This window comes from Schistocerca gregaria, chromosome 7 (genome assembly GCF_023897955.1).
Source record: "Schistocerca gregaria isolate iqSchGreg1 chromosome 7, iqSchGreg1.2, whole genome shotgun sequence".
Classification (NCBI taxonomy): domain Eukaryota; kingdom Metazoa; phylum Arthropoda; class Insecta; order Orthoptera; family Acrididae; genus Schistocerca; species Schistocerca gregaria.
The window spans coordinates 220,963,995-220,977,598 of NC_064926.1; the positions used below are offsets into that span (position 1 = coordinate 220,963,995).

A 13,604-nucleotide genomic window follows, 5' to 3' on the forward strand; every position below is an offset into this window, starting at 1 on the left:
TTCACATTCGTTTATCATGAGGTAAGTACATTGACTTCTGCAGAACTTGGCTTTCGGAGGAGAATAACTACGACACTTCCACAGAGATTGTCTTACAGCAAGACGCACATTTAGCGCTACAGGGCACGTATTTGAGTGATTAAGTTTGTACTTAAACCATTTATTTTTCAACATATTTGAATTACAAACAAAGTTTTCCGTGATACATTTCTTTCCATTGCTGTAATCTGTAACACCTGAGGGTATAATTACATTAATCCTCAGGGGGGTACACGGTTACTTTGTGTACCATGTGTTTGGGAAGCACAAGGAGCCCTAGCTAATATAGTATATGCTTATACAACTTTACACATCGGTACCATATTTCTCTAACACAGAATTACACAGATATCTGATCATTTAACTGAGAGAGACAAATATTTATTTTACTACTTCAGTGACAGATGTTCACGTAATTACACGGTTGAATAACTTCACACTTATGAAATTGTATTTTGTCTGTACTTTGTGAACTGTTCATACTTTTGCAGAACCATTGTGATACTATGAGAGCTTTGAATCGTGTATTTGGTATGGGATCACGATTTTTAAAGTACGTTTGAGGCAAATGACACTTTTGACATGAGCAGAGAATATTATTTTAGGTTTTGAAATTATTGGAGGAAGCTACGGAGATTTTGAGAATTTGACTGAGGTGTTATAATATTATTACGACGACGATGTGAATTATGCTGCTGAGGTATGTTTAAGCTGATGCTATGTGAGTTATTTGGTTATGCTACATATCTGTTACGATGAAATATTGAAAAAGTGTCGACGAATATGTATATGTGCAATAAGGTAAGGAATAATGAGTAGTGGTTAGGGACTCTGGTTTGTGAAAAAGGATGTTGGAAACCAAGAATCGTACTATAAGAGTTATGAAATGTGTGTAAATGCGTAATGTATTAAAATGCTGGTGAAATTTTTTTGGACACTATTATATTTAAATGATTTTATTTCTACAGATTTGTAACGCAAATTCTTGACCTGTGAATTTTTTTTATATGACACTGCCACCGTAGCGGAAACTGGTGTCGTAAATATTTTGATAAGACAGTTAAGTGACCACCTCCATGTAATGCGTCGTGGGCACCCAGCTGCGCGACAACCACCTGACAAAAGAAAGCCATTAGTGTGTGCCTGTCAGAGGCACAGGTAGAGAAAAAAAAGAGGTCATTATCCTCGCTATTGAGATTCCTTTGTAGTAAGCATCGCAAATACTACACGCCCAAACTTGAAAACATATGATTACACTGTGGAGCTCTTAATTTATGATATTTACTGAAATGAAATGATGAGAAACATTTCACGTCTATTGTCTTGCTAGTTGGAGGATTGTTTACTGCATTATGAAATGCCTTATGGCTAGCGAATGACGTTTCAGCTTTTGCTTTGATCCCTTCAATTTAAGTTCCTTTCTCATTCATTATAGACTGAACACTAATTGTGGTGCCACTAAGAGCCTTTACATATGACCAGAATTTGTGTTCTTTGAAAGATCACTTGCCAGTATTCTGAATGACGTTTCACGATTGCTTTACCTATTTTGTTGAATATCTAGTTTCTAGCTGCCCTGTAGCATTGGTTAAAGTGAAATTTTATAGATGTACTAATATAAATATTTTATGCCTACAGACCCAGTAAAGAATAACTTCGTGATATACTTCCAAAAAAATGAGGGAGCACAAAAAGACATTGCCCTTCACAGGAACTGCATACATAATTTTCTTTTCAAGTACTTGGTAATTTATTTCATTGAATAAGTAGTGGTGCACCATTTTAAGTACATAGACATTAAGATGTGAATATACATTTCCCTTATCTGCGTTGTTGTCTTCAGTGTACTATTTTTTCTGCTCGTGGGTTTGTCATGTTTATATATAAATTATTACATTTATTGCTGCTCGCTATGCTTACTTGCATTTTCTTTATTGCTGTTTGTATTAATTGTTTTGATCTGCTGCATTGCCTCGTCCCTTAGTTAAGCATCTGAGCTCAGTAGATTTAAGTTAGCTTAAGAGGGGGTAGACTATATAAGACGAACTATGATGAATTGGAAGAGAAGCATTGAGAAGCTATAAGAAAATGGTTTTGCCAAAAAAGTAGTGTACAGTGGAGAAAAACTATTTTTGAAAGAGGATGTGAACAAAATACAGAAAACATGCTTGGATAGGATATTTTTGGTGGAAACAAATGTTGAGATAAGACGAAAGATCTACAGAATGACGTTTTGGGTTGGACTGCAGTACCAAATGTTACACTGAAAACAAACCCTGTCCTTTCCTTTTGTGTTATCCTGCTATTTGTTTGTGTACCCTTGTGTATTTGTTTTCTTCCTGTCTCTGTGTGCTGTTTCATAGAATTTTTTCTCTTCTAATACTAAGCTACATTCACTATGATGAGGAATACTGTTTTCCTCAAATATAATTTGCATTAATAACATGTTATTTACTTAGTAAAGATGTTTACACATTATTTATTCTGTTTTGTTCTAATGCTCATGTGTGATGTTGATGTTTCAAAAGTTATTCTGATTTTTTATGTATGTACTTATGTCATAATTTTTGTAACACTGATGTATTTGTTATTTCGATTCTTTCGTAAAGCCTGTATTACTGCAAAAGTTATCTGTACTGTTATGTTCTTTAATGATATATTTTGTACCTTTGTTATTGTATTCTTATGTTATAAAATTGTAATTGACACCAGTTCATCAAATTAAGTAACTTGTAAGTTACATTTTCACTGCACACGTTTCTGTTGGTCATAGTATATGGACAATATGTGAAAAGTAGGGGCTGATAGTGTTTGCACATGTGTTAATAATTCAGTAAGGGACCGTATAACAGCATTGCTGGTTGTAAGGACATTTCAAAAACAATTTTTGTGAGTGCACAAGTGGTGGTTATGGACTTGCTATATTATCCGCAAGACTATTCAATGGTGATTGTGCGCTTGCACAGTCAAACAGATGGCTGCTGGCCATCTCTACAAGGACCACAGTGGGTCTACACCTTTGATGACCAGCCAATACCATTATTTCTACAAGGACTGCAGTGGGTCTGCACCTCTGGTGGCCCACCAATAGTAATCTCTACCAGGACTACAGTGGGTCTACTCTCTGATGACCTACCTACCGATACTCTTCAATGACGACTGACTCCGCTGTGGCCCATTACCTGCCTGCATGTCAAGAGTCAGTACTGTCTTTCGTTGGAAGGACAACACTACTTCTTCAAGACTGCTTAGAAATCCACTACTTCCAAGTGCAATTTCTTTTATTGCTCAGACTTTGAAAAAAACACTGCAATTTTACTATGATGAACGATCAGGACTGTCTTTATGGACTGTGAGAGGATTTTAGCTTCTGACCAACATTGTATCAATAAGTGTGTGCGTTTGATATCTTTGTTATAGTAATTATGAAAATGTTTATCAAATCATTACTGGCCACTGCCCAAAGCAATTTGTAAAAAATTTTTGTGGGGAGCATGGGGGCTATGTAAGTAGGCTGTTTAGGTTTTCTTATTGGTAACGCCGCTTAGCGCTCGGTATGAAAAATCACTGGCTGTGCTGTGTGCAGTCTGTGTTTAGTTTGCATTGTTGTCTGCCATTGTAGTGTTGAGCAGCGGCAGCTGGATGCTAACAGCGCGTAGCGTTGCACAGTTGGAGGTGAGCCGCCAGCAGTGGTGGACGTGGGGAGAGAGATGGCTGAGTTTTGAAATTTGTAGGACATGGATGTCATGAACTGATATATATCTTTCATTTGCTAACTGTGCCTATCAGTAGTTAGTGACTTCCGTAGTTTGAATCTTTTATTTAGCTGGCAGTAGTGGCGCTCGCTGTACTGCAATAGTTCGAGTAACGAAGATTTTTGGTGAGGTCAGTGATTTGTGAAAGGTATAGGTTAATGTTAGTCAGGGCCATTCTTTTGTAGGGATTATTGAAAGTCAGATTACGTTGCGCTAAAAATATTGTGTGTCAGTTTAAGCACAGTCTTGTATAATTTTTCTAAGGGGACGTTTCATAAGGTTTAAAGATGTTAATATAAAAGTAAACATATGTCAAGCAGAAGTAGACGCAATAAAAACTGATACTACTCATATTGTGCAAAGAGTAGATAATGCTGAAATGCGAGTAGAAGATATTAGTACCAACATTGCTAACATTGAGATTAAAGTAGCTTCAGTAACTTCTGGTAATGGTAGTATGCAACAAGTTGTAGCTACAAACACCGCTTTTATCGGGTGTCGGTAGTTCTTGCGGTTCCATCCAGATAAAAATATCCACCCGCTAGATTTCTGGAACGATTTTGAAGATGTGATTCCACCAACTTGGTCTGAACGAGAGAAAATCTCATTTATTAGAAACTATTTAGCAGGTGACGCCATGCGTTAGTCAGCTGATGTTATGTTGAAGTGTAAAACATTAGCGGAATTTAAAACAGCTTTCATTGATGAGTATTGGCCTAGCAATAAGCAAAATGAAGTGTTGACAGAATTTTGGAGTGGAAAACGCTTCAATGCAGGCAAGGAATCTATTAAAGAGTATGCTAGGTCATGGATCTCACGTTTGTCACATTTGGCCGAAAAGCTAAAATCTGAAATGATAATACTAGGTCTTGAAGCCAAACTGCCATGGTATTGGCAAACTAGAATTATATCTGCCCATAGAGACAATCTGGATCGTATCATTGAATATTTGGAACATGTAAAGCGTGTTGCTGCCAATGAGGAGCAAACACGTAATGACAGAAATGGTAATAACACTAGTAGTAATTTTAAGAACTAGGAGAATGGCAATGTAAACATCAGAACAGTAGGTGTTCGCCATCTAAGAGAGGTAGGAATTGGAGAAATAATTATCAGAACCAACAATGGCATCCAAATGATAGTAATTTTGTTCCAAACAAAATTATGCGGGTAAACAACAGTGCGGAAAAGCAATGCTGTGCCAGCTAACTATAACGGAAATAAAGGAAACAGTAGTAAGGCGAGGCAGGAAAGCTAGTTCCCATCTATGAGGACACTGGCGCTCACCAGGCGGTTATTTTTCCTAAGCCTGTAGTTACAGTAATTGGTAACACAGATCAGAATACTCAGACTGAACATGTGGATGGGGGGTCGGTAGCATCTAAGGATACAGCAGTATTATTAGATCACTCACAGTATTTAATAGATACCAAGTTAGAGACGCTTTCTAAGTGGGAAGAGAAAGAGAAGGCGCAACAGTGCAATGGTAGGGACGAGCTACAAAATACTAAATTGTCAGGTGAAGAAGCACAAGAAATTCATGCATGTATTTACGATGAGGATGATGTGCTCTTATATAAAGTGCCTGTGCAGAATGTTGATACTGTACTAATAGATTTAGGACAGGAGGTAAGTGAGAATGTAGAGGATAGACTGTTGGGGGTCGATGAACCCAGTAGCTGTGACCAGTTGTCACTTGAGAAGGAACCCGACGATAATAGTGAAAGTGGGTTAGCTGTAACTAGTGTTATCCCCGGTCTGGAGGCGGAGAATCGCTCAGACTGCAGTAATTTGGATCATGTTCAGCGAACTAAGTGTAATGAAGTCGTGCGGTGTTTCGATTTGAAATTAATAGACCGACTGGAAAAGGCAGCTGGTCGGGAGTCAAGGTGTGCGAAACAAACTTCTTCAAAACGTTTTAGAGAATTTCTTCGACACGTACTAAGCGAATAAGTAATAAGAAATGGGGATTCCTATTTAAAAAAAGACACAGTTGATATCCATTTGACCTATGGCAGCGCCATCTAGCACGCCAACCATAGCGCCATCTGGTTTGTTCTTTGTAGTTTTTCGTTTGATGCTTGTTTCGTGAGATATTTGGCCCAGTCACGATCAATGGACCACCCTGTATAAAGTATGGGTATTCGAGTGTCGTCGGCTACGCTGTTTTTCCACCCCATTACTTTGATATGTAGATGGTTTTACACGTACAGAGGTTATTTACAGATAGTAGATGATATATGCACCATGGTTGGTTGAAATCAGTCTAGCATGACCTAATTCCTTTCCCCCATCTGTTCCTATTCCTCGAACATATCCGCATCCTCTACACCTCCTGCCGCCTTGATCCCCCTCACCCCCTGGTTGCTCCTCTCCCTTATGTTAGATGAGACAGAGAAGCTCATGGTGTCCTATAGGTTCAAGGAATTTAGCATTACGCTCGTCCATAATTACTTAACGCACTTTAGTGGTAGGTCGAGAGAGACTACCTGTGATTTCAGCGTCCGATCGAGTGGAAATGCATTGGCACGTGATCAAACTGATCAGCTGCAATACACTATAGATATGAAATAAATGTGCTATCCTATGCATTAAATGTTAATAGAGTGAGTATTAAATAAATACATACACTAGCAACATAATTGAGTAACATAATGGCAGACGTGAAACATTATTTATAGCTCAGCATAAATACACTTCGATGAAGTAAGTACGTAATTGCAGATGTGGAACTGACACAGTAGCAGAGGACCAATAAGTGGATTTAATAGTCAACTAAATGTAGTGTGTATTGAACACCCAGCACTGTACTATTACCACAAGTTACTCACATGTACAAAGAGGCTATGAAGACAACTGCTAATAAAATATACTCATACTATCTCTAAGAATAAGGTAATCAAACATGAGTCAGTTAAAAATAAAATACAGATTTGTCAGGAATGTACGGAACATTGGTTCAGTGTTCTGGCCCTGAAATAATAAATTGAAATTAAATAGGATTTATAATTGTATGCCTTGAGCATAAATTTTCTCTAGTACGTGACTAACAGCGCTTTGAGCCATTTGTTTACCAATTTTATGACAGTGAAGTAACCGCGAGAGTAAAATTGAAAAAGTTCTGTTAACTTTGTTACACTAACATATTCAAAGATAAAATGTATATATCCCCAATTCATTGTGACCCACCCTTAGATATTAAGTGAACAGAGTCTGAGGCACTCTTTCTTTTGTTCTACAGGACAAACCAGATAATGGCAGCCTGGTAGCTGCGTGAAAGCATGGAGTGACTTGGACACAACTCACAGTGACCCCTCCCCTTTCCCCATTTCATTTAGAGTGAACGTGAAGGATGCACTCCATAGCAACTTCCCCTCCTCTACCCTTGTGAATGGAAGTGTAGAACGCCAGCTAAAGCAGCTACAACCACGTGTGTAAAAATGAAATTGTCATGATTTGTGAAATTTTCTATCAGGTTTAAAAAAGACTACTAAGATATAATTATCTGTTTATGTATCATGAATAACTGTGATATTTTCTTTGAATTTGTGTATGTAAAAATGTATTTAATGAATTTACGATTTTCATAATTTTATATATTTTATGTGTTTGTCTGTCTAAGGCAATATGTATGCCAAATTGTTTAATTGATTTTGCTTAAATTTTGAGTGATAATGTTGCTTAAGAAGCAGTGAACATCCCAGAAATTTAAATAATTGAAGTAGGTAACAAGTTTTCTTTTAATATTTCTATATGTTTACATATCAATTTTAATTTTTCATAGGTAGTTAAGCTGTACTCTTGCTTTCCTTTTTGTAATTATTTTTTTATATTTACATTCAAAAAAAAATTAAGTAGAGGGGGATGTAGGAAAGGAGCCTACTCACGCCATATAAAATTCACATCAGTCTTTCCATCGTGTGCCAGCCAGTCCACTGTAACTAGCTCTGACGCCATAAAAAATCAAGTAAATTACCTGAAACGTTTCTAGCATGTCAGGAGTAATATAAATCAATATGTGTTGAATATCAGTTCAATAACTTAAACCATTTTCGAAATATGGACATTTTCTGTAAAAAGCATTGGCGCAACACAAAAGAACTAGAAACTTAAAAATTTATATTTAGATTCATTTTGCATAATAATTTAGTAGAAACAGTATTCTCGATCTCACAAATTAAAATTTTAGTTGAAATTCATGATTTTCTGGTTTTTGTCTTAAAAATTAAGGAAGCAAACAGGCGAATAAATAAAGCTAGGATGTTTAAATTTAAGTAGAAGGGAGATCCGCTATTATCATAAAGTTGTGAGAAGTTTCAACTGAATAACTATAAAACTATAGCGATGGCATATCTCCAAAGGGCAAGTTCAGAACTCGTCTACTGCATGTAGTGTAATTAAATTAATTCTCTCGCCCAAAATATTTGACTTACCCACGTCAGACTTTTCTTATGATTATTTACCTGTGTGCTGATTGCACATTTAAATTGCGAGCTTCATCGGCCATCAGCAAAGGAAGCAATGATTTATTCAATAACTTAAAGTGGTGCATTACTAGCCCAGCGGCTAGTCGGGAGAGCGGATGTGATCAGGCGTTCCCTTAGCCGTCCGCACCGTGGCTTTATATACAAGGACGCTGCGCGAGAAAAGTAACGCCCCAGTTGTCTCCAGATGCTGATTAGCGCACCACCTGTGCCGGGAGTCGCGTCGCGTCGGTATCATTGCTATAAACAGCCTCGGCTGCCGTAATAAGTTACTCAGGATAACCATGAAATCGTTTTCGAGTGAAGTTTTAATTCTGGGATGACTTTAATGATCTATCTTCAGGTTTCGTATGTCGTACTTTCACGTGCCGCTGTGGGACAGACATTCTACCATTATTTAGCGTAGCGTTTGATGAACTTTATCATCAAATTATGGCGGGCATTTACTTAAACATTTAGTTTGATCAGTTATAGTTGCATCAGCTCATTAGACTCTGACTGTTCTGGTAGTTGGAATGTGTGGATTCTTCTTGGTCTGTGACTTTCAGAATGTAGTGAACATTTTAGAGATAATGGTTTTTGATTAAAAATCCCAGACAATCTCCTAATTCCTCAGAGCTATAAGCTGTAGCTATAAATGTATTTCTCAGATGAAGTGGGCACTAGGAATTCTAATTACAGGCTCCTCGTTTTGTTAATCACTTTCTGGTTGCCAATATTGTAGTTAGAGAACCAGTGTTGAGAACAGCAAATAACAGCATTAAATAAATAAAAAATACAAAATATTTATTACAACAACTGTTCCACCCGCCGCCCCACAGTGCGTTCGCAGCAATGTCGCCAAACACAAATGCGACCATCACGATGCTGTAAACAGATCCTGGATTCATCCGAAAAAATGACGTTTTGCCATTCGTGCACCCAGGTTCGTCGTTGAGTACCAACGAAGGTGCTCTTGTCTGTGATGCAGCGTCAAGGGTAACTGCAGGCATGGTCTCCGAGCTGATAGTCCATGCTGCTGCAAACGTCGTCGAACTGTTCGTGCAGATGGTTGTTGTCTTGCAAACGTCCCCATCTGTTGACTCACGGATCGAGACGTGGCTGCACGATCCGTTACAGCCATGCGGATAAGGTGCTTGTCATCTCGACTGCTAGCGATCCGAAGCCGTTGGGATCCAGCATGGCGTTCCGTATTACCCTCCTAAACCCACCGATTCCATATTCTGCTAACTGTCATTGGATCTCGACCAACGCGAGCAGCAAAGTCGCGATACGATAAACCGCAATCGCGATAGGCTACAATCCGACCTTTATCAAAGTCGGTAACGTGATGGTACGCATTTCTCCTCCCTACACAAAGCATCACAACAACGCTTCACCAGGCAACGCCGGTCAACTGCTGTTTGTGTATGAGAATTCGGTTGGAAACTTTCCTCATGTCAGCACGTTGTAGGTGTCGCCACCGGCGCCCACCTTGTGTGAATGCTCTGAAAAGCTAATCATTTGCATATTACAGCATCTTCTTCCTGTTGGTTAAATTTCGCGTCTGTAGCGCGTCATCGTCGTGGTGTAGCAATTTTAATGGCCAGTAGTTTATTAGCACCGACGTGTAGGCAAGGGACTACTGTGGCATTCATATGTTGGCGACGCGGTTACGGTACAAGCGGAAAGGTGATCTACGTCGACGTTTTACCAAATGCATGAAAACAAGACCAACGTGATGTTATTCTTTTCATGCCTGTCGAAGGACAAATAACGGTAGACACCGATCGATGAATGAAAAATATGTAAATACGCCGTGTTATTGAGGGGAAATGTAGGGGATAAGTGCCAAAATGGTAACTTGTTATAACGCACGTCCCCGTACCGTAAATGTCGAAACGCTGAACTTACGCTTACTCAAGTGAAGGACACACTAGCACCTCCCCTTTATTCCTGTTCCCCGAGCGATTATTACACCTTCAGTCCCTTAAAGAAGAGCCGACGATTCCTGTCGGAGGAGGATGGGCAGCAGGCAGTTAAGGCGTTCATCACGCAGCAGGATTTGGTGTTTTACCAAATGGGTATCTTGGACCTGGAGCGTGGGTGAGGTGATTGCCTCAATGGTCATGGTGATTTGGTCTGGTTGGCATACCGGGTTTGGACTGTACGGCCTTCGAACGAAAGCTTGTTTGATCGCCCCCTATAGGTTTACTTTGCACTTCTAAAATAGGTTTTTGAAAAGAGTAGACACCTTACACATATACACAGGGTGACAATTATCGAATTATTAAATAAAATCTTCCGAACGGTTTGCGTTAGGACGTGCAAACTGCACGGTTGTATCTGGGGCATGATGGGAATTAGTATGCAAATGAACGGGAAGCCCACTTTCATTCGGATGGGTTCGTCAGTAAGCAAAACTGGCGCATTTGGGGGCTTGAGAATCCGCATTTCGTGATCGAGAAATCTCTTCATCCTCAACGGGTGGCTGTGTGGTGTGCAATAGACAGTCAGGCAATAATCGGTGCGACACTCGTCGATGGCACGGTGACTACCAAAGGTTTTGGAAGATAATTTAACCCCATTATCCAATGTGACCCTAATTTTGACAAGATGCGGTTCATGCAAGACGGAACTCTATGCCATCGAAGCAGGAGAGTGTTTGATGTCCTCGATGAGCACTTTATGGACCGCATTCTGGCTTTGGGGTAGCCAGAGGCCACTAGCATGGTCCTCGATTGGCCGCTATATTCTCTGGATCTGCGACACCTTTTTGTGGGGCTATATTAAAGACATGTGTACGACAATAACCCCAAAGCCGTTGTTGAGTTGAAAACAGCCATTCAGGAGGTCATCTACAGCATCGATGTTGCGACACTTTAGCGGTCATGCAGAATTTCGCTACTCGTCTGCACCACAACGTCGCCAATCATGGCAGGCATATCGAAAATATCATAACCTATCCGAATACCTGTAGTGACGTTTACATGTTGAATAAAGTGTGTGCACGCCGTAGTTTGTAATTAATTTACGTTTCTTTAATGTTGCTGTTGTTGTGGTCTTCAGTCCTGAGACTGGTTTGATGCAGCTCTCCATGCTACCCTATCCTCTGCAAGCTTCTTCGTCTCCCAGTACCTACTGCAACCCACATCCTTCTGAATCTGCTTACTGTATTCATCTCTTGGTCTCCCTCTACGATTCTTACCCTCCACGCTGCCCTGCAAAGCTAAATTTGTGATCCCTTGATGCCTCAGTACATGTCTTACCAACCGGTCCCTTCTTCTTGTCAAGTTGTACCACCAACGTCTCTTCTCCCCAATTCTATTCAATACCTCATCATTAGTTATGTGATCTACCCATCTAATCTTCAGCATTCTTCTGTAGCACCACATTTCGAAAGCATCTATTCTCTTCTTGTCCAAACTATTTATCGACCATGTTTCACTTCCATACATGGCTACACTCCATACAAATACTTTCAGAAACGACTTCCTGACACTTAAATCTATACTCGATGTTAAGAAAATTTCTCTTCTTCAGAAACGCTTTCCTTACCATTGCCAGTCTACATTTTATATCCTCTTTACTTCGACGAGCATCAGTTATTTTGCTCCCCAAATACCAAACTCCTTTACTACTTCAAGTGTCTCAAAAAATGGCTCTGAGCACTATGGGACTCAACTGCTGATGTCATCAGTCCCCTAGAACTTAGAACTACTTAAACCTAACTAAGCTAAGGACATCACACACATCCATGCCCGAGGCAGGATTCTATCCTGCGACCGTAGCAGTCGCACGGTTCCGGACTGCGCGGCTAGAACCGCGAGACCACCGCGGCTGGCTCAAGTGTCTCATTTCCTAATCTAATTCCCTGAGCATCACCAGGCTTAATTGACTACAGTCCATTATCCTAGTTTTGGTTTTGTTGATTTTCATCTTATATCCTCCTTTCAAGACTCTGTCCATTCCGTTCAACTGCTCTTCCAAGTTCTTTGCTGCGCCTGATATAATTACAATGTCATCGGCGAACCTCAAATTTTTTATTTCTTCTCCATGGATTTTAATACCTACTCCGAATTTTCCTTTTGTTTCCTTTACTGCTTGCTGAATATGCAGATTGAATAACATCAGGGAGAGGCTACAACCCTGTCTCAGTCCCTTCCCAACCATTGCTTCCCTTTCATGTCCCTCGGCTCTTATAAGTGCCATCTGGTTTCTGTACAAATTGTAAATTGCCTTTCGCTCCTTGTATTTTACCCCTGCCACCTTTAGAATTTGAAAAAGAGTATTCCAGTCAACATTGTCAAAAGCTTTCTCTAAGTCTACAAATGCTAGAAACGTAGGTTTGCCTTTCCTTAATCTTTCTTCTAATATAAGTCGTAAGGTCAGTATTGTCTCACGTGTTCCAATATTTCTACGGAATTCAAACTGATCTTCCCCGAGGTGGGCTTGTACCAGTTTTTCCATTGGTCCGTAAAGAATTCGCGTTAGTATTTTGCAGCTGTGACTTATTAAACTGATAGTTCGGTAATTTGCACATCTGTCAACACCTGCTCTCTTTGTGATTGGAGTTCAGTAATTGTCACCCTTGGGATTGGAGTTCAATAATTGTCACCCTGTACATACTGCTAGACCGCAGGCGAGTGCACAGGAATCTGTGAGGGCAAGTGGCGCTGTGCGGCGACTTACAGCGGAAGACGTCGTAGATGAGGGCGTAGACGCGCCGCATGTCCTCCTCGTCCTGGAAGTGCACGGGCAGCGGCGGCGCGGCCAGCAGGCGGCCAGCCTTGGCGATGTCCTGCGCCGGCCTTCCCGCGGGCCTGCGCTCGCGCGCCTCCGCCAGCGGCCGCCGGGTCGCCACCCCCGCACACCCCCACAGCGGCTGCGTCTCCGCGGGCGGCGCCATCACCACCGGGCTCGCCATCCTGCCAACACCGCACACACTCTCATCTATATCTGCATACATACTCCGCAAGCCATGCGGTGCATGGCGGAGGATGTTTTGTATCACTGCTTGTTCCCTTCCCTGTTTGACTCGAATATGCAGCGAGGGAAAGACGATTGTAGATATGCCTTCGTACAAGCCACAATTTGTCTTACCTTGTCTGTGCGATCCTTACGCAAGATCCACAATCGTGGCAATAGAATTGACAGCCACAAGAATCACACAATAATACTCAGTTTTCTCTCTCTCTGGGAAAGAAAACATCGTTCATATATCTTTTGACCTGGCCAGACGTTTGTTTACCAGATATTGATGCTGTCACAAGGTCATTCGCGTTTTCGTAAATAAATTATCGAATTATCGTTCCAAACTCAGCAAGAGTGTACAATTATTGTGAAT

General features: G+C 40.4%; 1 protein-coding gene across 1 annotated transcript in view; it reads right to left on the reverse strand.

Moving 5' to 3' along the window:
• The window catches only part of LOC126282356 (putative methyltransferase NSUN7), a 331,497-nt gene that overhangs the window by 152,533 nt on the left and 165,360 nt on the right, over nt 1–13,604 (reverse strand). Inside the window, exon 2 of the mRNA XM_049982014.1 lies at nt 12,950–13,185. Coding sequence (XP_049837971.1) covers nt 12,950–13,185 — 236 coding nt within the window. The remainder of the gene's footprint in view (nt 1–12,949; nt 13,186–13,604) is intronic.